Raw genomic sequence first — 24,983 nt, forward strand, 5'->3', positions numbered from 1 at the left:
ATGTGGTCAGGGTGCATAAGTGGATCACCAGGACGTTGCCTGAATCAGAGAGTATTAACTACAAGAATAGATTGCTTTGTCCAGAGCATCAGAGGTTTATAAAATAGATAAGGTGCATAGAAGCAGCCCCCCCCACCCACCCAGGGTTGAGACATTTAAAGCAGGGGTCCCCAACCTTTTTTGCACTGCGGACCGGCTTAATATTGACAATATTCTTGCGGACCGGCCGACCGGGGGTGGGGGGTAGGGTTGCCAACGAACAAGAGTAGCAGTCAAATGCGTTGTTTACCCAAAAGACTACAATGACCATGAAGCCTTGCGCGAGCACCAATGCGCATCGTGACCTGCCGATTCCCCCCCCCCCAGTAAAAGACCAGTTTAGCTGTGGTGGCATTACACATTGAAAGACAACCAAGTTCATGTTTTAGCACATTACTCAAAAGCTGCATCACAATGTTATCAGAGATGAAGACAAATTTATCATTCGGGTGCTTTTATTAGACAATGAAAACTGACATGACGAAATTAACGGTTGGACTTCGCCACACGTTCCAGCTCATCCTTCTTCTTAATGGCATACGAGTTCGAAGAGCCCTGTGGAAGGCGAGAGAAATGACATCAGCACACGCCCGGACCCAGCCCACGCACCCTGGTAATGCCATCTCTGCACAACTCTACTAACATCCCTTCCTTAAGGAGCTGCGGCCGCACTCTCAGGACATCTGCACTGCCTGGGGACCAGGGAGGACTCACATTTTATAGGGTGAGGGAAGGAACTAGGAAAGGGGAGGATTGAGCAGTGGGAGGCTAAAGGCAGCAAGGAAACCAAGTACTCGTGGAGTTGAAACGAGGATGTCACCATTTCCAATTGCAACACACTTGCCCGAAACCAAACAGCCTTAAATTTCCTGTTTTTAATCAGCTCTAGCTCCTGCCACCAGGAAAGATCAGGGCAGGACTTCAGAGCGGCCTTCTCTCACTCAACTTCCCACTTACATAAATGCAAAATTAAGCAGCTCATCAGTTACAAACTGCAACAAGCAAACAAGCGTAGGTGATCTGTTTTTCCAAGATAAAACAGGAGGGGTGCTATACAGGGTACAAATAAACTGGCTGCTCCTCTTGAAGAGCAGCAGGGGATCTTTTAACACCTGTAGTTAGTTTAGTTTACCTACCAGTCGTGACAAAGCAGTAACCCCTCAGGGCTGCAGAGCTCACCTGCTCAAACAGCCATGGCAAAACATACCACTAGGGCTGCAGAAAGGACTTGAGCAGAGATCAAATACTCAAGGCCCGGACACATGACAACCTAACAAAAGATCTGTGCTACCGCCCAGTCAGATTTCTAGGGGAAGGAATCCAGACCACCCTGGAAGGCATTATACAAAGGACCCTGGTGTATCTTACATTAACGAGTTTGCTCTGCACTGGCATACTCTGAAGTCTTGAGCCCACAAAGGAATTGGGCTTTAGACATTGACACACTCAGTGGCAAACTGGTCCCACTCTGCTCCAACCTTCCTCAACCCACACTAGCAACCTTCAAGTTCTTCAAGTTCAAAAGTCCAGATTTAAAAGCTAGAAGGGCTCCAGGGATAATTTATTTCCAGCCTCCTTACCTCCCTGAACAAACAAGCTGGCTCCTTTTACTGACTGTTACGGTATCTTTCGCACATTGTGTTACAGGAAGAAATGCACCAAGCCTAATGAATTGCAGTTTTCAATACTATGGCAGGAAACAACCTCAACCCGACAAACTCAGAATGACACAGCAACTCATTCAAGAAACACTGATGATTTAGGCAAGATCTTCTACTGGGTCAACAAGGCCTTTCACTGTGGTTGGCACTCCCTTGTTTACAATAGAGTTCTCCCCATTTCTTCCCTAAACTACAGAAACTGGACCAACCCAGGCCTGTGGGGCTCACAAGGAAAAAATTTGTTTTAAGCTTAGTGAACACCACCCAGCCAAAATAACGCACCTTAGCAGCATTGATGAGTTCATCTGCCAAGCATTCTGCAATGGTTTTAATGTTCCTGAACGCAGCCTCTCTGGCCCCGGTGCAGAGCAGCCAGATAGCCTGCAAACACAGCCAGAAAAACACAGGTTAATCACAGAGGGCATTGTTTCTGTTCCATTCCACGGTTGCTGCAATCTTGTCCTTTACTATCAGAGCCAATACCAACATTTCAACACAGCAGCCCACAATATCACCAGAATATACATTTTATTAACAAGTTGTGCTTGGTCTTCTAAGCAGCTAAACCCCAAGTTATGGGGTTTAATGGTTGCATGGAGAAATGCCAAATAATTTTGTAGCTACAAGAGGCTGCAGGTGCAGTAATCTGGAGCAACAATCTGCTGGAGGAACTCAAGAGCTGAGCAGTACCTGTGAGAGGAAAGGAACTGTTGGTGTTTCAGGTTGAAATCCTGCATCAAGTCCAAATACAATGCACACAAAACATATGCATTTGTTTACTCCTGCCTCCTTTCCCACACCAATTCCAAAGCAGAGAATTTTATTCTCAATCTCTTTTTTTTTGTTTTGCTAGTTGCAGATTCTGCAAGGGCATATTTCCACACCTCAACAGCTATATATTGCAGAGGCGGACAAAGCCAAAACAGAAATAGATGTGCTTTTATGCTGCATGTGTCGGAAGTTACTATGCATTTCTTAAGTCGGAACCATAAGACAAAAGAATTGGTTAACTTTGTGAGCCATCTGAGATTAGAAATTACAAGTAGTGCTGGAACTGCTCCTCAGGTCAAGTAACAATAGGAGAATCAGAGCAAAATGTTTCAGGTCATAGTCAGAAATGAGAGAGATCTCTGTGAGAGATCGTGACAGCAAGGTGTGAAAGTAAATGCAAAAACAAATATCTAATTTTAACATTATCTGCCTATCAACCAGTTCTAAAAGGAGGATCCTGGACTTGATACACTTTCTCATTCCACAAATGCTATCGAACCTGCTGAGATTGTCAACAAACATCAAAGTTGCTGGTAAACGCAGCAGGCCAGGAGATTGTCAGACTGATTTTATTTCAACTACTACACAGAGTCCTGTCATCTTCAGAAGTTTTCTGATGACTCTGCCATAGTTGGATGCATCAGCAAGGGAGATGAGGCTGAGTACAGGGCTACGGTGGGAAACTTTGTCACATGGTGTGAGCAGAATTATCTGCAGCTTAATGTGAAAAAGACTAAGGAGCTGGTGGTAGACCTGAGGAGAGCTAAGGTACCGGTGACCCCTGTTTCCATCCAGGGGGTCAGTGTGGACATGGTGGAGGATTACAAATACCTGGGGATACGAATTGACAATAAACTGGACTGGTCAAAGAACACTGAGGCTGTCTACAAGAAGGGTCAGGGCCGTCTCTATTTCCTGAGGAGACTGAGGTCCTTTAACATCTGTCGGACGATGCTGAGGATGCTCTACGAGTCTGTGGTGGCCAGTGCAATCATGTTTGCTGTTGTGTGCTGGGGCAGCAGGCTGAGGGTGCAGACACCAACAGAATCAACAAACTCATTCGCAAAGCCAGTGATGTTGTGGGGGTGGAACTGGACTCTCTGACTGTGGTGTCTGAAAAGAGGATGCTGTCTAAGTTGCATGCCATCTTGGTCAATGTCTCCCATCCACTACATAATGTACTGGTTGGGCACAGGAGTACATTCAGCCAGAGACTCATTCCACCGAGATACGACACAGAGCGTCATAGAAAGTCATTCCTGCCTGTGGCCATCAAACTTTACAACTCCTCCCTTGGAGGGTCAAACACCCTGAGCCAATAGGATGGCCCTGGACTTATTTCCTGGCATAATTTACATATTACTTTTTAATTATTTATGGTTTTATTACTATTTAATTATTTATGATGCAACTGTGACGAAAACCAATTTCCCCCGGGATCAATAAAGTATGACTATGACTATTAAAGTTTAACATAATCTGCAGGTGTTTGAACTTTCACCGCCTGTTGATTAGATGGTACAGTTGATTACAGCGTTTTTGGCCTCACCCCAGAGACATTCTTCTTGTACTATCCATCTCCAATCCACCCCCTCTGCAACTTCAAACTAACTTTGTTTCCCCCTCTTTCTTAGTTCTGACAATCCATTTGACCAGAATTATTAATTCTATCACTCACTGTTGATCCTGTCTGACCTGCTGCTCAATGCACCTGTCATTTTTTGATTTTATTTCTGATTATCAATATTGGCAGTTTTTAATTTTCAACTGCCCTGGGAATAGCTGTAACATTTTTGCCCAAATGATCTTAAACTTCCAACCCGTACAACCAGCTGAAACTCTCAGCATGAAGCACTGGGCCCAATGCTTTCACCAGGCAAGAATGCAGGACAATACAGATTGAAAATTGGTAAATGTTGAGATATCCACCAGCCAAAACAGACAGACACTGTTCTGCACAGGAAAATGTTCTGTGGGTAATTAATACCATAACTGGGAACGATGTGCAGATTAAGTGATCAATTTTGCTTATTAGGAACCCAAATATGTGTCAATGGCGCTCTCAAGTGAACAATGAACTCTCTCTGCCAAACAGGACACCTGCAGTAATGTGGAGAGCCACCAAAGGAGGATAAAGCAATACCTGGCAGGATCCAAACTTAGAACAAACACATCTCCTCCTGATCCGTTCCCCATTCTGGTTACCCTCTTACATCTTCTCCTCTTACCTACCCATTACAACCCCCTTCCTTCCATGGCCCACCGTCCTCTATTAAATAGATTCCTTCTCCAGCCCTTTACCTCTTCCACCAATCAGCATCCAGCTTCATTTCATTCCCACCCCCCCCCCTTCAACCGGACTCACCTGCCACCTTGCACTCATTCCCCTCCCTCCCCCTACCTTATTCTGGCTTCTGCCCCTCCCTTTCCAGTCCCGATGAAGGCCCCCCAGTCCAAAACATCAACCAGTTATTCCTCTCCATGGATGCTGTTGAACTCCACCAGAGTGATTGATTGTGTTGCTCAAGATCTCTCAATACTTCATCACAACCCTGTTTTCTCTGAGAAAAGATCCCAGATCTGAAACATGAACTGTTTCTCTTCCCACAGTTGCTTGATTTGATGATTGCTTCCTGCACTTGGGAGACGTCAGCCCACTCAGTACCAACCTCCCACCACAGAGATTCCATCACAAGCAGTGACTGGCTCCCCGCACCCCCCCACCCCCACTGTACCTGGTTGACACGCCGCAGAGGGGACACGTCGACAGCCTGCCTCCTCACAGTGCCAGCTCGCCCAATTCGTGTGGAGTCTTCCCGGGGTCCGCTATTGATGATGGCATTCACCAGTACCTGCAGGGGGTTCTGAAAAACATCAAGGACACAGCTCAAGTTAGTCGCAGGCTCCAACACCTCAGCCTGCAGTGTAGCCAGGCAGCTGCAGGCCAGTGTGAAGCACATCTCACACCCACTCCGCTGAATTTTAATGGGTTTGGTAGTCTTATTTAACCGAAACTGATCGGATTAGAGCTGTGAAACAAAACGTGGTCTGCTTGACCACAAACACCCAAACTCAATGGCCCCAAGGAAGGGCTGTTATTGGATGCCACTTAAAGCAGCTTTCAAGTTGGATCGAGTTGAGAACTAACCCAGAGGCCGAGCGACGCAGGGTTGTGGAACAAGTGTGGGCAGATGGAGCGGGTGTCATGTGGCGTACACAGTGTGGGCTCACAGGCCTGCTCCTGCGCTGTACAGTACCGTTCTGTGTTCAAGGCCAATTGGCCACCCTGATTTCTCAGCGCAATGAAGGCAGACAGTAGCAGCACCAATCACAGTGAATGAGGAAGAGTGTCATACAGCAACAGGTCTATCCATCCCTTCCATCCATATCACAGCCCAACCTGACAAGCCTTTGAGTGCCTCAGGTAAGACACGGAGTACTGAAGACCCACACCTCGAGGTTCAGCAACAGCTGAACAGGTTCTTGAACTGACCTGAAAATCTGACCACTATAATGATTACAATTTCACGGCCCTTCTCAATGACATCAATGCAAAACCATGCTTATTTTGTTACTTATTTAGTACATCCACAAGTTGGGTGTCATTTATGTTGATTTAATTTTATGTTAAACTTATCATTGTCGTCACCGTACACAATGCTGCTGCCGCAAAAAGTTCCCTTTCACGACATTTATACCCCGGGTGCAGTTCTGTGCAAGAGTCTTGTATAGCTAAAGATGCTGGGAATGGCGAGGGTGGAGCACTGCGCAAGGGCTGTCGGACAGGTGGCAGAAAATGAGTGCCAGGGCAGGGGGTGATGTGGCTGCAGACACACCCAGTCCTGAGATACCAGGCAAGGTGATCATTACAATGTCTCCTCGGTGCTCACTGCTCCCCCCCCCTTTTCTCAATCATGGTCCCCCTCTCCCTACCCCATTCCACTCTGTCCACAATAGGGTCCCATATCAGACTCAGCGCTGACATGTATCAAGCAGATTCCTGAAGGTTGTTATAAGCGGGGATGGCAATGGGGACAAGCTCCCACTACATATTAAATGCTCCCAATGGTGTCTCTCAAATAGCCTCTGACAACCAAGTCTAGCTCCTGGCTTTCATGTATGGCTTAGTTACTAAGCCCAAATGGATCTTTTCTACTGACAGGAGAAGGGGCAAAGATGGGTTACTGGTACCATAAAACTAGTCACTTCAATCAGTTGGGGCTCGTCAGCAGTGGTTGGAGAAGAAAAAACTGATCTCAAACCTCCACTGCCTTACAGCTATACCCACTCATAGGAAAGGCTTCGGGAGTACACCCCCCGAGGGAAAAATCCGGAGCTGAAGTCCCTAAGGCAGTCCTACATCAAGTTCAATGTTGACTGACAACTCCTGCGACGCTGCTGGTATGAAACTATATCAGGCTCTGCCATTCCTTTGGGTTCATCAGATTCGTGGAGAGGGGGAGCTTGCTCTCCATATCGTACTGCCCAGGCTTGCGTACCTAGACAGCTAGGATGCAATATCCATGGTGAACTCTGACCAACAGAGGCCTCAGTCTCACTCTGCAAAACTCCTAGGCAACCTAGCCAGATCTATGTGGTTCAAGTAGATTCATCCTGTTGGACTTGCTGCCACCTGCTGGCCATAACAGTCAGAACACTCTGTCTGAGATTGCTTGCTCTGATGAGTGTCAGTGCACACTGCTAAGGCAGTGAACACAAAGTTAGATGTGCAGCTACGCTGAAAGGAATTGGAACTAAAGGGTAAATTCCCAATGCTTTGATTCCAAAGTGCATCAAGAGGCAATCAATAGAATACCGGCTAATTAACCTTGATAAATCACCACTATTTTACTTGGGAGGTTTGCCTTCTCCAGCCAGAGGAGGGAATTTTGTGTCTGCACAGCACAATTCCAATCTCAGGGCAGCTCAAGACACTTAATGACCAATGATGAACTTTTGAAGTGAGCCACTATTGAACTGTGGGAAGCACACTGCACAAACAAGTTTCCACAAACACAAGAAAACCAGTCACACTGAAGAGAGATGCTACTTGACCCCCCGAGTGCATGCTGACAGCAGCACTCCCAATCCCATATTGTTTTACAGATATCCAAGCTACTCCCAACGTCACCACGGATTAAATCTCGCACCAACAAACTAGGGACGTCACAGGAAGAACATGCAAACACTGCGGATAGTGAAAGTATCTGCAGGATGAAGGGTCTTGGCCCGAAATGTCGACTGTACCTCTTCCTAGAGATGCTGCAGCAACTTCTATGTGTGTTGCTTGAAATTCCATCATCTGCAGATTTCCTCGTGCTTACAACTTACTAACCCTAACTTTTACATCTTTGGAATGTGGAGAGAAAACATAGCGCTCGGAGGAAACCCACACGTTTACAGATCAGCAGAAATCAAACCTGATCAATGATCATTTGCGATATAAGGTGACTGCACTAACTGCTAAAGTGACACGGGTCCCACTACGACAGTGATTCACTGTGGGAATAGCTGCACACCTGTGTGACAGTGGTACGGGAATCAGGAGTACAGCAACCCGAGGCTGACCCCTGCACACAGAGCCGGGCAGGCGGCTGACCCCTGCACACAGAGCCGGGCAGGCGGCTGACCCCTGCACACAGAGCCGGGCAGGCGGCTGACCCCTGCACACAGAGCCGGGGGTGTCACTCACCTCACCGGTTAGCAGGTGGATGATCTCGAAAGCATGCTTCACAATGCGCACGGTCATTAGCTTCTTGCCGTTGTTGCGGCCGTGCATCATCATAGAGTTGGTGAGGCGCTCCACGATGGGGCACTGTGCCTTGCGAAAGCGCTTGGCTGCGTAGCGGCCCGAGCTGTGGGGCAGGTACTTGGCATACTTCTCCTTGACGGCGATGTAGTCCTGAGGCAGAGTTACAGACAGTTATCAAACACCAGTAGAACCATTACCTTCCCAGATTACTTGTCATACAGAGACGAGGAAGAACTTCTTCAGCCAGAGGGAATCTGTGGAATTTATTGCCAGATGGCTGTGGAGGTCAAATCATTGGGTATATTTAAAGCGGAGGTTGATAGGTTCTTGATTAGTTAAGGCGTTTAAAGTTACAGGGAGAAGGCAGGAGAATAAAAGAGAAAATAAATCAGACATGATTGAATGGCGAAACAGACTTGACGAGCCAAGTTGCCTAATTCTGTACCTACATCCTACGGTTACTGAGATACCAGACTTTTAGGAAATAATACTCTGGGACCCAGCAACCATTCACATTCTCTGTCACTGTACTATATTCTGTGCTCTGCTTTTTTTTTTACTTGATCTCGACGTACAGTGATCTGGCTGGATGGCACAAACAGAATCAAAAAAAGCTGCGAACAGATGTAAAGTCATCCAGCTGAATCATGAGCACAACCTCCCTTGCATACAAGACATCTTTAAAAGGCAATGACTCAAAAAGGTGGCATCCATCATTAAGGACCCCATCACCCAGGACATGCCCTCTCCTCATTGCTACCACCAAGGAGGTAGACTAGCCTGAAGACACACACTCAATGTGTCAGAACAGCTTCTTACCCTTTGCCATCGGAATGGGCAATGAACCCATGACTACTTCCTCAGTACAGTCGGCCCTCCTTATCTGCGGGGGGGGGGGGGGGTGTCCAGGACTTTAAATCCTCTCTAGTTTACTTCTAATACCTAATACAATGTAAATCCTATGTAAATAGTTGCTATACTGTACTGCTTAGGGAATAATGACAAGAAAACAAAAAGCGTACATGCTGAAACGGTGAGTGTTGGAGAGAGAACTTCCGGTTTTTTTCCAATCCCGATCTGCAGTTGGATGAATCCGTGGACGCAGAACCCGCGGATACGGAGGGCCGACTGTATTCTTTTCCCTCTCTTTTTGCACTACTTACTTTTTTAATATATACTTCTCATTGTAACTGTTACTTTTTGTTACTTTTCATTGTTGCCACAGAAAAACATTTCATGGCATATGCTGGGAAAATTAAGCCTGATTCTGAGTTGAGGAACAGGGAGGGCATCAGTGGAAGAGGTAAAGGGCCAGACAAGGAATCTACGTAATTGTAGAGGACAGTGGACCATGGAAGAAAGGGAAGGAGCAGGGAACCAACCAGGTGAGGGTCAGGAGAGAAGGGGTGAGGGTGTAACCAGAATTGGGAAAAATTATGTCAGTAGAAGAGGCCATGGACAGACACATCAGAATGGGAATGGGATGTCCAATTAGACTGGGTAACCCTGGGATGATCCAGACAGAGCAAAGGTACTAAACAAAGTGACTCCCCAATCAGCATTGGGTCTCACCGAGCTACAGGAGGTCACACCAGGATTCACTAGATGACCCAGACATGCCCTGTAGGTTGCAAGGCGGCTCCAGGACATTAGGAAGCAGGTTAACTCTGGATACAATGCAGCCACATTGAAGAGGCAAGGACCACATTTAAAATAAGCACCAGGAGCAAGTGCCAGATATTGGGGAAAAGAGATGAAGATTTCCACTAGGTATAGGACAATGGGTTCCTTTAGTCCTAAATCCCAGACTTCCTCACGTAACAACCCTTCACAAGGATCAGCTCAGTGCACCACTACAGGAAAATAGCAATTACAGAGTCGGCAGTCAAAGTGCAGATTCGCGTAAAAGGTCATCGACATGAAATATCCGCTTCTCTCCTCTTAGATGCTGTTCAGCTGGCAAGTTCAATGACAAAAGGTAAAGACCACAAGACATAGGAGCAGAATGCAGCCATTCGGCCCATCAAGTCTACTCCAATATTTTGTCATGGCTCAGACTTCAACTACTGCACAGAGTCCTGTCATCTTCAAAAGTTTTCTGATGACTCTGCCATAGTTGGATGCATCAGCAAGGGAGATGAGGCTGAGTACAGGGCTACGGTAGGAAACCTTGTCACATGGTGTGAGCAGAATTATCTGCAGCTTAATGTGAAAAAGACTAAGGAGCTGGTGGTAGACCTAAGGTACCGGTGACCCCTGTTTCCATCCAGGGGATCAGTGTGGACATGGTGGAGGATTACAAATACCTGGGGATACAAATTGACAATAAACTGGACTGGTCAAAGAACACTGAGGCTGTCTACAAGAAGGGTCAGAGCCGTCTCTATTTCCTGAGGAGACTGAGGTCCTTTAACATCTGTTGGACGATGCTGAGGATGTTCTACGAGTCTGTGGTGGCCAGTGCAATCATGTTTGCTGTTGTGTGCTGGGGAAACAGGCTGAGGGTAGCAGACACCAAAAGAATCAACAAACTCATTCGTAAGGCCAGTGATGTTGTGGGGATGGAACTGGACTCTCTGACGGTGTTGTCTGAGAAGAGGATGCTGTCCAAGTTGCATGCCATCTTGGTCAATGTCTCCCATCCACTACATAATGTACTGGTTGGGCACAGGAGTACATTCAGCCAGAGACTCATCCCACCTGAGATGCAGCACAGAGTGTCATAGGAAGTCATTCCTGCCTGTGGCCATCAAACTTTACAACTCCTCCCTTGGAGGGTCAGACACCCTGAGCTGATAGGCTGGTCCTGGAATTATTTCCTGGCATAATTTACATATTACTATTTAACTATTTATGGTTTTATTACTATTTAATTATTTATGGTGCAACTGTAATGAAAACCAATTTCCCTCGGGATCAATAAAGTATGACTATGACTATTTCCCTCTCAATCCATTCTCCTGCATTCTCCCCTTAACCCTCCATGCCTGACTAATCAAGAACATGTCAACCTCTGTCTTACATATACCCAATTACCTGGCCTCCACAGCCACCTGTGGCAACAAATTCCAGATTCACCATTCTCTGGCTAATTTCCTCCTCATCCATTCTAAATGAACCTCCCTCCATTCTGAGTCTGTGCCCTCTGGTCCTAGATTCCCCACCATAGGAAACATCCTCTCCACATCCACTGGCCTGATGGGTTTCAGTAAGACCCCCCCCCCATACTAAATTCCAGCAAGTCAAGGCCCAGGGCCAATTGCTCCTCATACAATAAGCCTTTCATTCCTGACATCATTTTTGTAAACTTCCTCTGAACCCTCTCCAACATCAACGCATCCTTACTTAAACAAAGTGCCCAAAACCATTCACAATAGTTCAAATGAAGTCTTACCAGTGCTTTATAAAGTCTCAGCGTTACATCCTTGCTTCTATGTGTTAGCCCTCTCGAAATGAATGCTAACACACATTTACCTTCCACACCACCCACTCAAACCTGTAAATTGACCTTAGCTTTTTGAATTTTCTCCCTGTTAACATTCACAACCGTCAAAAAGAAAACTAGAGACACAAAAGACTGCAGATGCAGGAATCTGAAGCAATGCACAAAGCAATGGAGGAACTCAACAGGTCGGGTAGCATCCGTGGAGGAAAATGGATAGCCGCCGTTTTTGGTTGAGACCCTTTCTCTGCATTCCAAAAGAGGGGTCTTGATTGAAAAGTTGGCTGTTCATTTTCCCTGCAGATGCTGCCCAATCTGCTGAGTTCTTCCAGCACTCCACAAAACAGAAAACAACCCTTTTTCAACTGGAGTCAGGAAGAGAGCCCAGGGTGCTTCTGAGAGAAGTTATCCAGGAGACCCGAGGTAACCCCAGATCCAATCGATGCCCTCACATGGAGCAGGATCTTTCAGCGTACTGCCTTCCATGAAGGGAGACCCAAACGTTCAGAGGAAAAGACAGAATACAGACCTGCAAGGAAATGTCATTGATTTGAACATCGTCAGTGCTCCATTTGCCAAACAGCTTGATCTCTGGGGTCTCGGCGACCGCGGGCACACTCTCCCACTCAGTCATTCTGTGAAAAAAGTCAGACATCAAAACCTGGTCTGAACCTCTCTCTGTCCAACCCAACAGAAGACAACTTTATTGTCATTGCTCAAGACAATGAGATTGTAGTGCTACTGCAGACTGCGCAAAACAGATATTTACAATGCATGGGCCACGGCCGAAGGAAAAGAATTTCCGTGCTGACATGCAATAAGTGTCTGATAATCCCTAACACTCAAAGGCCGGGGTGTAGCATTATTCAGCGGCACAACAACCCTCCGGAAGAAGCCGTTTTTCAATCTTACTGTCTTGGCCAAGACGTCTCCCGTCAAATGGCGGTTTATGGAGCAAAATGGGATAGTGGACATTTCTGACTGAGATTCTTCGTTTCAACTGATTGGGATGGGGTGGGGTGAGGGTCCTCAGGAGCGTGTGGGCGATGGGCAAATGGAGGAGTTGACAGGATCTTTTTTGGGATGGATGTAAGTATGGGGAACAGAGCAGATCAGGAGGAGACAGAAAAGGACAGAGGTTGTCTGAAATATGAAATTCATTGATTATTCCCTCAGGTGTTTGCTACCCAAGCAGAACAGGAGATGTCACCATCAAGGGGGCTGACAGAAAACCTCACCTTGCCTTACCCAGCAGTCGAATCCTGGCATGGACAGCACCACCACTAGAGAAGGGAAGGATGGAAATCCTTCCACCACCCCCTTCACTTAACTATTAACCCAAAAGCAGAATTTGCAAATCACAAAGGCTAGGAAGTCTGCAACTGCTGGAAATCCACAGCAAAACACACAAAATGCTGGAGGAAGTCAGCAGGTTAGGAAGCACCTGGAAATGAATAAACTGTCGATGTTTTGGGCCAAGTCCCTTCATCAGGCTTGGAAAGGGAGGGGGAGACAACAGAATAAAAAGGTGGAGAAGGGGAAGGAGGACAAGATGGAAGGTGATAGGTGAAGTCAGGTGGGTAGGAAAGGTAAAGGGCTGAAAAGGGAGGCATCTGATAGGACAGGAGAGTGGGCACTAGAAGAAATGGGAGGACTTGGAGATGCGATAAGAGTTAAGGGACCAGAGACGGGCGTGGAGAAGGGAAAAATGTGGACATCAAAAATAAATGGTGTTAATTCCTCCTTGCTAAATGCTGCTCACCAGGGCTAGGCCCCCATCATTGGGTAAACTGTGCAGACAGAAGACACTCACACTGGTTAAGGCAACAATATGGGTCAGACCCCTCCCACCCCCACTCTCTCCTCTCCCCCCTTCCATGGGCAGATGTACCTCCGGGCTCAGGGACAGTTTTTACCCCCAAGACAAACTGTCGTACAAATTTCTGGTAAGATATAGATGAACTCTTGACAATATACCTCATCATGGACCCTGCATTTTACTGCCTGCTTGCACTCTCTCTGTAAATGTAACACTATATTCTGCGATTATTGTTTATTTCCTTTGTACTACCTCGGCATATTGATGTGATTAGTACTGATATTGGCTTGTCATTCGTACAAAAAGTTTGTTTTACTATACTGTTCGTACAGATTAAATCACGTGGGACAAAACGATCTGTAGGATGCCTTACAAGTTTTTCCACTCTACTTCGGTACGTGACAATAATTAAACCGATTGATCTGTTTCACAACCTGGGAATGGCTTCAGTGGATGAGCTGGAATCCGGGGCGAGGGAGACGGAGCAAAATGCTGCCTGACGGTGAGCAGGCCGCAGAAGCCTGGGGCTCGCCTGAGGACCTCATAGCGGCCTAGCCTCCTCTAGGCGTGGGTCCTCGCTCTCCCTCCTTCAGCTGAACCTCATCCGCTGCTGCCGGACCCAGCCCCCACTTCACCCAGCCAGCCTTCTCCCGCCAGGCCCTTAAAGAGCGCCGATTCCCAGGCTCCTGGGCCCTGGAGCCGCCACTTCACCCACCTGCTCCGCTCGGGATCCGCCGGCGAAAAGACCTCCTCCGGGTTGCACCGCGATCAAAAAGCAGGGGCTCCCGTTGCCGCTCCGCGGAGCACGTTCACATCCGGGCCACAGGCCAGGGTACGGTCACAGAGCATGCGCAGTGCTGAGGAAGACTCTCCGCATCACCATCTTTACTACAGGCAGCCAGAAGCGGTAGACACGAGGAGTCGTGGAGAGCATTGTGCGCGGGTGTTGGCCATCTTTCTTAGGGGGCGTTGTGAATGCTGCGCATGCGTCTCGGAGCCATCTTTGGTCCAGACACCGGCCACGTGGGTGTAGTCAGGAAGATGCAAAGATGGAAATTTACTTCACCCTTCAGCAGACTTTTAAAATGGTTTGCAGAATGGGTACAGACACGTTTCATGTAACAAGTGTAGCAGCTGGAATGGGCACAAGATCTGATTTGGAATAAGTGAATGCGAAAAAAATGTTGTAACACTCAGCAGGTCAGTCAGCATCTATGGAGAAACACAGTTTATGTTTCAGGTGCAAGACCCGTTCAATAGAGAAATGTGAGGATGGGGACCAGGGAATCTGATTTCTTAGTTGTGAGGAATACCCTTCCCTTCCTCTCTTTGAACCTTTCATGTCTACCTGTGAGGCAAAAAAGATTTGCATTTATTTAGTGAGTTTAATGTTGCTTTCAACAGTCTCCCATACCACTTTACAGCGGGAACATTTCAATTTGAGATTTGGTTTCATATTTTATTCCTATTTTCATAAACCATAGGAGACCCATCAAGTCAATACTGTCTCTCGGTACAATTCCAATTGTCCAATTAATTCCCACCAACTGATATTGTGTGCATTTTGGTCATCCAGCTATTGAAAAGATATCATTAAACCGAGAAAGATGCAGAAAATAGTCACAGGAGTGTTACAAAGACTGCAGGGCTGGGTTACAAGGAGAGACTGGTTAGTCTAGGGCTTCTTTCCATTGAACAAAGGACCTTACAGAGATTATGGGAGAACATAGATAAGGGGACTGATCGGTCTTTTTCCAGAGTGGATGGGTCTAAATTTAAAGCCTCAGGACATAGGCTTAAGGTGAGAGGGGAAAGATTTAAAGGAAGCCTGAGGGGTGAATTTTTTAACAGCGAAGTTTGTAGAATGAGCTGACAGTGCAGTGGTAGATGCTTGTGCAGTAACGTTTAAAACATTGCATTGGAACACTGTGGGGGAATATGGGTAAAGCACGGGTAAGCAGCCTGGTTGGCATGGCATGGCACGGACGAGCTGGGTCAAAGGGCCTGTTTCCATAAGAATCAGGAGCAGAATTCAGCCACTCGGCCCATTGAGTCCGCCCCGCCCTTCCATCGTGGCTGATTTATTTTCGCTTTCAAGGCTCAAGATTGTGTAGTGTAATTTCCAGCACGCCCATGTAAAGGAGAACGAGATAATTGTTACAGTGGGTCCTATGCAGCACAATAAGTATAAACACATAAGATAGCACGTTGATTGTATGTCTGTAAAGTGACATACCACATTCAATCACATTCTCCTGCCTTCTCTCTGTAACCTTTGACACCCAGACTAATCAAGAAGCAACCAACTTCCACTTTAAATTTACCCATTGACTTGGTCCCCACAGAGTCTGCAGCAATGAATTCCACAGATTGTTCACCCTCTGGCTCTCTGTTCTAAAGGGACATCCTTCTATTCCCTTGGGTTATAGATTCTCCCACTATTGGAAACATCTTCTCCACGTCACTCTATCTGGACCTTCCATTATTCAACAGGTTTCAATGAGATTCCCCCTGCCCCTATTCTTTTAAACATCAGTGAGTACAGGCCCAGAGCCATCAAATGCTCCTTATACGTTAACCAATCACAAACAAGATAAAATCCAAGCAACACCACAAAATGCTGGAGAAGCCCAGCAGGCCAGGCAGCATCTATGGAAAAAAGTAGTCGACATTTCAAGTCTTGGTCCAAAACGTCGACTGTACTGTTGTCCATAGCTGCTGCCTGGCCTGCTGAGTTCCTCCAGCATTTTGTGTGTGTTGCCGATATGTTAACCCTTCAATTCACGGGATCCAAGGAGCGGCTACCTCCAGGCCTCTCGTCCTTGTCCACAGCCTACAACACACTCTCTGTAACATGTTATCCTGTATTCTGTAATTGTCTTCCCTGCTACTACCTCAGTACGCAGATGTCACAACATGATCTGTATGGATGCCTGCAAAACAAAGTTTTTCTCCTGAATAGCGACACATGTGGCAATAATAAACCGATTTAACTTGTGTTTACCTGGCATTCAGGCTCATTTGGAAACAGAAGAGACTGCAAGACAGGTGAAGGTTCTTGACCTGAAACACTGACTCTCCATTTGCCTCCACAGCTGTGCTGAGGTCAGGAGTTGACAACCTGGGTCCAAGGACCCCTTGCTTAATGGTGCATGGCCAATAAACCGGTCAGGAGCCCCTGCTCCAGGGGGAGAGTGGAGAGACAGCTCCTTCTTCCCAGAGTGGCATTGGGATGTAATATTAAGGTGATTAGAGGGAAGAATCGGGGAGATGTTAAGAAGGAAGAATAGGGGAGATGTTAAGGGGCAAGTTTTTTTTTTATACAGAGAGTGGTAATGCCCTGACCAGGGGTGCTGTTGGGGGCAGATACAAAAGGGACATTTAAGAGACTCTTGGATAGGCACATGAATGATGGAAAATGGAGGGCTACAAGGGAGGGAAGGGTCAGATTGAACTTGGAGAAGGTTTAACAGATTGGCACAACGTGGGCCATCCCCTCCCTGAGTGTTCCCACCTCCCCCAGTGCTCCACTTCCCTCTCCCAGCACACTCCTCCCCCAGCGGCCCTCCATCACTTGCCAGCCTGACTTTCAGGGTGGTGTCTGCAAAATTTAGGGAGAGGGAGTTAACAGGTGGAGGTGGTGGAGGGCTGCCCACAATGCAACCTGATGGACAGTGGGTCAAAGGGCCTGTGCTGTACTGCTCCTTGATCTATATACTAGATGGGCTGAGTGGCCTGTAGTGTGCTGTAGTGTTCAGTGTTCTGTGTACTAGATGGGCTGAATGGCCTGTACTGTTCTTTGATCTATGTACTGGCTGGTGGTGTAATGGCATCAGCCCTGGACATCAAGGCAGATGATCCTGAGTTCAAACCCAGCCAGGTCCCGAACCGGGCAGCAGCATTATCTGTGCGGGAGAAAGGCCGGGCGTTCTACTTCCGTATCTTGCCGTGAAAACCCTGTGGGCCCTGAGGTCCGTGAGGTCACGAAGAGTCGGACTCCACTAAACAACAACAAACTAGATGTTGCCGAAAGAGCTGAGTACCTCCAGCACTTCGTGTGTTACCCAGAGCTTGACTGGAGCACCCCACCCCGTATATTGTGAAATGCATTCCCAGGAAGACAGACTGAGGAATTAAACTGTTTTAATTGATGCCGATAAACACCAGAAATCATGCGGGACACGGCTTCTTTTCAGTGGCCACGCAGCACATTTGACTCGTCTATGTGTATCCGAGACGGCGCCTTCAGTTTCCGGAACCGGACTATCTCCGAGTCCACCCGGAAGCCGGCCTTCTTGTCCTGGATGTTGTCGTCCAGTTGCTTCTTCGCGTACTGCAGCATGTTGATGTTGCGTTTGGTCCCCGCCATTGCATCGTCCAGCTCCCCGACACCCTGCTCAAAGAAGGGGCGCAGTGAGCCGCAGCAAACCCCTCCCACCAGGAGCGGTGACCTCCCCAGCTTATCCCAGAAATCAACTCCTTAAAAACAGCCATTGCCAGAAATCTAGAATTCTGGGTCCTGTATTTAACCGTCTGTTAGACAGGCACGTCGGTGGTGGAAAAACAGAGCGCTACGTAGGCGGAAGGATTAGATTGACCTTGGAGTAGGTTAATATGTCAGCACAACATCGCCGGCTGTTCTAAAATTTAAAAACAAAACGGTGGTGGTGGAAGCAAATATATTTCAAAGTTCAAAGTAAATGTATTATCAAAGTACATGTATAGCACTACATACAACCGTTCCGGGCCTACTCATTAAATCTATAGAATAGTAGCTATAATAGAATCAATGAAAGACCGCACCAACTTGGGTGTTTAACTAGTGTGCAAAAAATGACAAACTGTCCAAATACAAAAAAGAGAGAAATAGTAATAATAATAAATAAATCAGCAATAAACATCAAGAACGTCAGATGAAGAGCCCTTGAAAGTGTGTCCGTAGGTTGTGGGAAGTGCTTGGTATTGGGGCAAGTGAAGTTAAGTGACGTTATCTCCTCTGGTTCAAGAGCTGGATGGCTGATGGGTCATAACTGTCCCTGAACCTGGTGGGTGAGTGTTGACCTTAGGAAGCAGTCGGGCAGACACCTGAATATGCGGGGAATGGACGGTGAGCAGGCAGATCAGTTCGGCTGGGCCCTGACGTGACAGGCTGAGGAGGCTGTCGCTGTGCTGTCCTGTTCCACACAGCAGGTCAGGTTGCATCTGTGGGAAAAGAAACCATTTCAGGCCGGAGTCCTTTCATCAGCAATGGAACCAAGAGCTGCAGAGAACATTGAGGAGGGATGATACCTCTGACAGGGTAATACCAGTCTGACAAAGCAACAAATGTTGGTTAGCCCAGACACGAGGAAATCTGCAGATGCTGGAAATTCAAGCAACACACATCAAAGTTACTGGTGAACGCAGCAGGCCAGGCAGCATCTCTAGCAAGAGGTACAGTCGACGTTTCGGGCCGGGACCCTTCATCAGGACTAACTGAAAGAAGAGCTAGTAAGAGATTTGAAAGTGGGAAGGGGAGGGGGAGATCCAAAATGATAGGAGAAGACAGGAGGGGGAGGGATGGAGCCAAGAGCTGGACAGGTGATTGGCAAAGGGGTTACCAGGCTGGAGAAGGGAGAAGATCATGGGACAGGAAGCCTGGGGAGAAAGAGAAGGGGGGAGTGGAGCCCGGAGGGTGGAGAGCAGGCAAGGAGTTATAGTGAGAGAGACAGAGGGAGAAAAAAGAGAGAGAGAAAAAAAAGGGGGGGAAATAAAAAATATATTAAAAAAAATAATAATTAAATAAGGGTTGGGTGTGAAGGGGATGGTGGGGCATTAACGGAAGTTAGAGAGGTCAATGTTCATGCCATCAGGCTGGAGGCTACCCAAACGGAAGTTGGAAGTTCCTCCAACCTGAGTGTGGCTTCACCTTTACAGTAGAGGAGGCCGTGGATAGATATGTCAGAATGGGAATGGGATGTGGAATTAAAATGTGTGGCCACTGGGAGATCCTGCTTTCTCTGGCAGACAGAGCGTAAACAAAACAGCCCACTCACCCCATCATTGAACTTTCAAGGACCCTTCATCTCATGTTCTCGATATTTATTGCTTATTTATTTTTTATTATTACTATTATTTATTTTTGTATTTGCACAGTTTATTGTTTTTATTTTGCACATTGGTGGTTGTCTGCCCCGTTGGTACAGTCCTTCATTGATTCTGTTGTGTTTCTTGTACTTAATGTGATTACCTCCTGCAATAAAATGTATCTCAGGGTTGTACATGGTGGCATATGTGTACTTTGATAATAAATATATTTTGAATTTTGCATGAATGCAAGGTAGTGCGCCAAAAATAGATAGGTGAGATAGTCTGCACGAACACAGTGGGCCGAAAGACCTGTTTTTAGTTCTGTACGACAGAATGTCAACACAAACTGTGAACCAGGTTACCTGGTCAACGAGTGCATGGGAGAGTGTGGAGGGGCAGAGCATAGAACGTGGGCAAAGGAATACGGGAGATGCAAAACGCAGAGCATGAAGACATGCCCAGCACAGATATCCCACCTCTCCCGGAAGTTCCGGGAGTCTCCTGCAAATTGATGGTGCTACAGTACCTCCCTGAAATGAGTTTTTGCAGGGTGGGATGTCTGCCAGCACATCACCCCCTCCTCAAGGGGAAGGAAAGCAAAGAAGCTGAGCTAATTTCACTGGTGAGTGCCAGAGGAAATCAGTTATCTGAAGTTGTGGAATTCTGTGGAGTCCAGAAAGAACGCTGTGACGTGCCCAGGCAGAAGAGGAGGTGCTGATCACTAAGCCTGCGTCGGGCCTCACTGTAAATGAACAGGAACCCACAGATCATTTGACTGTAAGGCGTAGGAACAGAATTAGGCCATTGGGCCCATCAAGTCTGCCCTACAATTGCTCAGAATGTGGTGTGTGACAGGGACTGAAAGGGCAGGAAGCTTGGGGGAGCAATCTATGATCTAAACGCAGGTAGGCCGCAAACCCATCGCCCTACCCCATTTGGCTTCTTTAGCTTCAGGAAGTCCTTATTTGTGGCCAAATTCAGTCCACGAGGTCCACCTAGCTTGACCCAATACCAACTCAAACAAATTTGCTGTTCCCTCGCCCTCTTTTTCCCCCTCCCTCTCTCCCTCCTTCGCCTGCCCCCTCCCACCCCCCCCAACAGAGAGTGTTTCTGTCTCCCACTCGGCCATGTACCTTGACCAGAGTGGCTGCTTCCGTGAGCTGGGTTCCCGGATGGCGCTGGTAAACCTTCACCAGCGGCCTGTCTAGGCGTTCCCGCGTCGTTAGGTGCAGCGTAGTCTCTGGGCCCTGACGTCAAAACGAGAGGCGCCTGGATTAACTGCAGGTGGGCGATAAGGATTTATACCCTGTAGAGCCCGTCCTTGCGGTGGGGTTACGGTCAGTAACGTTCCTGCAGCCAGTCCCCGCCCCAGCAACCACAGGGGCGCAGGTTCCTGGGTGCAGTGCAGGCAGATACTCCCAGCACGTTTAAAAGAGTCAAAGTGGGGAATTTTATTTTGTTGGACACTGGGTGCATGGAACGGGCTGCCCCCCACCCCCCAGGGTAGGAGTGGAAACAATTTTTTTATATATGATGTGATGTGGGCGAACCTGGTCATTGGCAAATTTTTCTACAGAAGCAGTTTGCCATTGCCCTCTTCCGTTCAGTGCCTTTACAAGACGGGTGACCCCAGCCCTTATCAATACTCTTCAGAGATTGTCTGCCTGGCGTCAGTGGTCGCATAGCCAGGACTTGATATGCACCAGCCGCTCCTAAGACCATCCACCACCCGTGTCTTCACGTGACCCTGATTGGGAGGGGGGGGGCTAAGCAGGTGCTACAACTTACCCAAGGGTGACCTGCAGGCTAGTGCCTTACATCTCCTTTGGTAGAGACGTGGAAACAATACGAGTGTTTAAAAGTTTGTCAGACAGGCCCGTGAACGAACAGGGGATGGAGGGATATGGATCAGGTGCAGGCGGAAGAGATTTACTTTAACTCAGAGCAGACGTCGTGGGCTGAAGACGTCTTGCAGACATTGTGCAGAACTGATCTGTCCTGTGCTCTGTGCTCCACTTCCAGAACACTTGAATGACCAAGACATAGAAAGCTCAGACACAGTGCTGGTGGAAGGAATAGACTAGTCTGCATGGTTGTGATGGGCTGAATGCCCTCTTGTGCAGTACAGTTTTATTGTTCCATGACACTTAATACACCAAGGTATGGAGGGCTTCGGGCCTACTTGCTGTGTAATAGGAATGGGAATAGAATGGTAGGTGTGTGTGTGATGGGCCGAAGGGCCTGTTTCTATGTTCTATCAGTCTGGGACACTTCAAACACTGAGGTATTGAAGCCTTTGGATCTTCTTGCGAACTTTACTTGATTCAAGCTTACAAAGCTTTCTGCCTGGATGCCTCACAGCTTGGGGTGGCAACTGCTCGACACGTGACCGCAGGAAACCGCAAGGAGTCGTGGACACAGCTCAGCACGTCACGGAAACCAGCCTCCCCTCCACCGGACTCGGTCTGCACTTCTTGCTGCCGGAAAGATTGGCCGGGATGCTGCTGGGTCCACGGGGTTGAGTTATACGGAGAGACTGAATCGGCTAGGACTGTGTCCCTGGTGCAAAGGAGGCTGAGAGGTGACCCTTTAAAAGTTCACAAAATCATGGGAGCCATAGATAAATTGACTAGTCGTAGACCTTTTCCCAGAGTAGGACAGCTTAAACTGGGGGGTAAAGGTTTAAGGTGAGTGTGGAAGATTTACAAGGGATTAGAGGGGCAACTTTTCCACATGAACGGTAAATGGCAGAAGAGGATAGAATGACAATCCTTCAAAGGAAAACTATATTCCCCTCGCCCCCACCAACCATCTACCTACCAGAATCATCCCTTTGGCCAGTTCCATCTCGTTGTACCAACGCTTTGCGCGGTTGATGCTGGTTCGCGTCTGCCCAGAACTAACCTCCATGTGTTGCTGGGGAAGGAAGGTTACAGACAGAAGGAGTTTGATCAGTCGGGACCCCCCCCTCCCCTCCCCGCCCCCCCCACCCATCCACCGTACAAGGAGCAGCCACAACTCCCATTTCCTAGAAGTACCCTCTCTTTAATTTTAATGAGGATGAGGGAAGGTGTGCGTGTGTGTACGTACAAGAGGTGTGTGCAGGGGAGGGTGTGCGTATCTGTGCAGGGGGGTGTTTGCTCACGGCTACCAGGAGGGAATAAATCCGCTAAGGACACACAGCCCTTTACAGAGAGCAGGGAGGAGAGAAAGTATCCGCAGGGAAAAGGGCAGAGAGAGACGTCACCCAGACTTCGTCACCCTGGCCCTTACCATCATAGACACGCACTCGGCCATTTTCTGAGTCAGTCCATCGTTGACCGATTTCTGGGCCGCTTTGGTCAGAGCCACCGCGTCCTCGATCATCTTGTCGCTCTGCACCCGCAGTGCCCTGGAGTTCCTGATGACAGTACTTGCATCGTCAATGGCCGCTTCGCAGGCTGAGAACAAGGCAAGATTTGGCAGAGGTCCCCAGCGGTGCGGGAGAGAGAGCGAGCCAGCCGCGAGACAGGAGGGTGGGGGAAGTGGGAGTTTGACTGTGAGTGAGGATTGTAATAAACAAGCCCCTATATCCCTTTACACAATGTGTCTGTGGCTGCAACCCCAATGTGGTCAGTGGGGTTTGCGATGAACGCTGCCCACTGTACAGTCTTCCCAATATGCAACCAAGCAGCCTCAAATTGTATGGGTCACCATTCGTCCAACTACCTCAGTGAACTGACTGGTTATAACGCCAGCTTGTCTCTATACAGAGCCTTGGTGAGACCGCAAACGCTCCATGGGGTACACCCGTGATCTCCTTGCCAAAGTACGTTGCAGCTCTGTAGGACTCTGGTTAGACCACACTTAGAGTATCATGTTCACTTCTGGCCACCTCATCACAGGAAGGATGTGGGAGCTTTAGAGAGGGTGCAGAGGAGACTTATCAAGGTGCTGTCCGGATTAGAGAGCATGAGTGAGCTCACGGAGCGAAGGAGGATGAGAGGTGACTTGATAGCAATGTACAAGGTGATAAGAGGCTTTGATAGGGCGGAAATCCAGCACCTATGTCCCAGGGCAGAAATGCCTAATGCAAGGGAGGGGAGCATAATTTTAAAGTGACTAGAGGAACGTCTCGGTCAGAGGTAGGGGTTCTTCCACACACAGAGATCCGTGTGTGTGTGTGTGTGTGTGTGTGTGTGTGTGTGTGTGTGTGTGTGTGTGTGTGTGTGTGTGTGTGTGAGTGTGTGTGTGTCTGTGTGAGTGTCTGTGTGTGTCTGTGTGTGTGTGTGTGTGTGTGTGTGTGAGAGAGTGTGTGTGTGAGTGTGAGTGTGTGTGTGTGAGAGAGTGTGTGTGTGAGTGTGAGTGAGTGTGTGTGTGTGTGTGTGTCTGTGTGTGTGTGGATGCGATGCCAGGGGTGGTGGTGGAGACGGATACATTAGGGATATACAGATAGGCACGTAGATGATAGAAAAATGGAGGGCTATGCGGGAGGGAAGCATTAGATTGATCTTGGAGCAGGTTAAAAGCTCGGCACGACATAGTGGGGTGAAGGGTCTGTACTGCCCAGTACCGATCTGTGTTCTGTGTTCTGCTTGTTACATGGGGACTGAAGTGGGCTTTTGAGACAACTCTGAATGCACCAGGTCTCTCTCTTCCCTGAAGTGCGATTCAGGCGTCATGATGGATAACAGAGAGAGTCGTGGGCACAGCTCAGTCCATTGTGGAAGCCAACCTCCTCTCTGTCTGCACTTTCCACTGCCCTGGCAAGGCAGGCAGTCAGCAGAATCAACAAGGCCTCCCACCCCAGACATTCTCTCCTCTCCCTCCTTCTGTTGGGCGGAAGACACGGAAGTCCTAAAGCGGGTGCTGCCGGGCTGAAGGGCAGCTTCTACCACACTGCTTTCAGGCTCTTGCACGTTAAAGATGAACTCCTGTCGTCACAATGTACCTTATTATGGCACCTGTTGCCTGCCTGCAGCTCTGCACACTCAGTAAATCTGACACCATATCCTGCATCCTCTTACTGCTTTTCCCCTTGCACTGATGTTGTTCAAAATGATCTGTGTGGATGGTTTGCAAGACAGAGGCACCTGAGAGAACAATAAACCAGTTCCAAGTCTCCTTACCAATGACTCAGGCCTCCCCACTGACTGACCCCTGACCCCTGACCCCTGACTCAGCTGACCCTTGCCGACAGTCCACGTGTGCCTCATCTCACAGGCCTGCATCACAGCTCAGCATGTACTAGATGGACCGAAAGGCCTCTTTCTGTGCTAGTGCTCTATGACTCTAATCCCACAGACCTACCCCTGGGTTATTGTATATGATTGAGGTGTCATGACGGACTGACCCCCAATCTATGATTCAATTGGCCTGACCCCCCCGCCACCTTTGTGACTCAAGTCCCCCCCCCACTCTCCCGACATCCCCACCTCTCCTTACCATACG

At 48.1% G+C, this 24,983-nt stretch overlaps 1 protein-coding gene across 1 annotated transcript; it reads right to left on the reverse strand.

Annotated features, from left to right (window-relative positions):
• Positions 1-476: 476 nt before the first annotated feature.
• rps5 (ribosomal protein S5) lies at positions 477-14,298 on the reverse strand. The gene is made up of 6 exons (XM_072259145.1): positions 14,200-14,298; positions 12,195-12,300; positions 8,164-8,373; positions 5,207-5,335; positions 1,983-2,081; positions 477-594 (listed from the first exon to the last, which is right to left on the reverse strand). Exons 2-6 carry the CDS (start codon positions 12,297-12,299, stop codon positions 526-528), a joined length of 612 nt encoding a protein of 203 aa, XP_072115246.1. The 5' UTR covers position 12,300; positions 14,200-14,298; the 3' UTR covers positions 477-525.
• Between the last annotated feature and the right edge of the window lie 10,685 nt (positions 14,299-24,983).

The sequence above is a fragment of the Mobula birostris genome, chromosome 5 (assembly GCF_030028105.1).
Source record: "Mobula birostris isolate sMobBir1 chromosome 5, sMobBir1.hap1, whole genome shotgun sequence".
Classification (NCBI taxonomy): Eukaryota; Metazoa; Chordata; class Chondrichthyes; order Myliobatiformes; family Myliobatidae; genus Mobula; species Mobula birostris.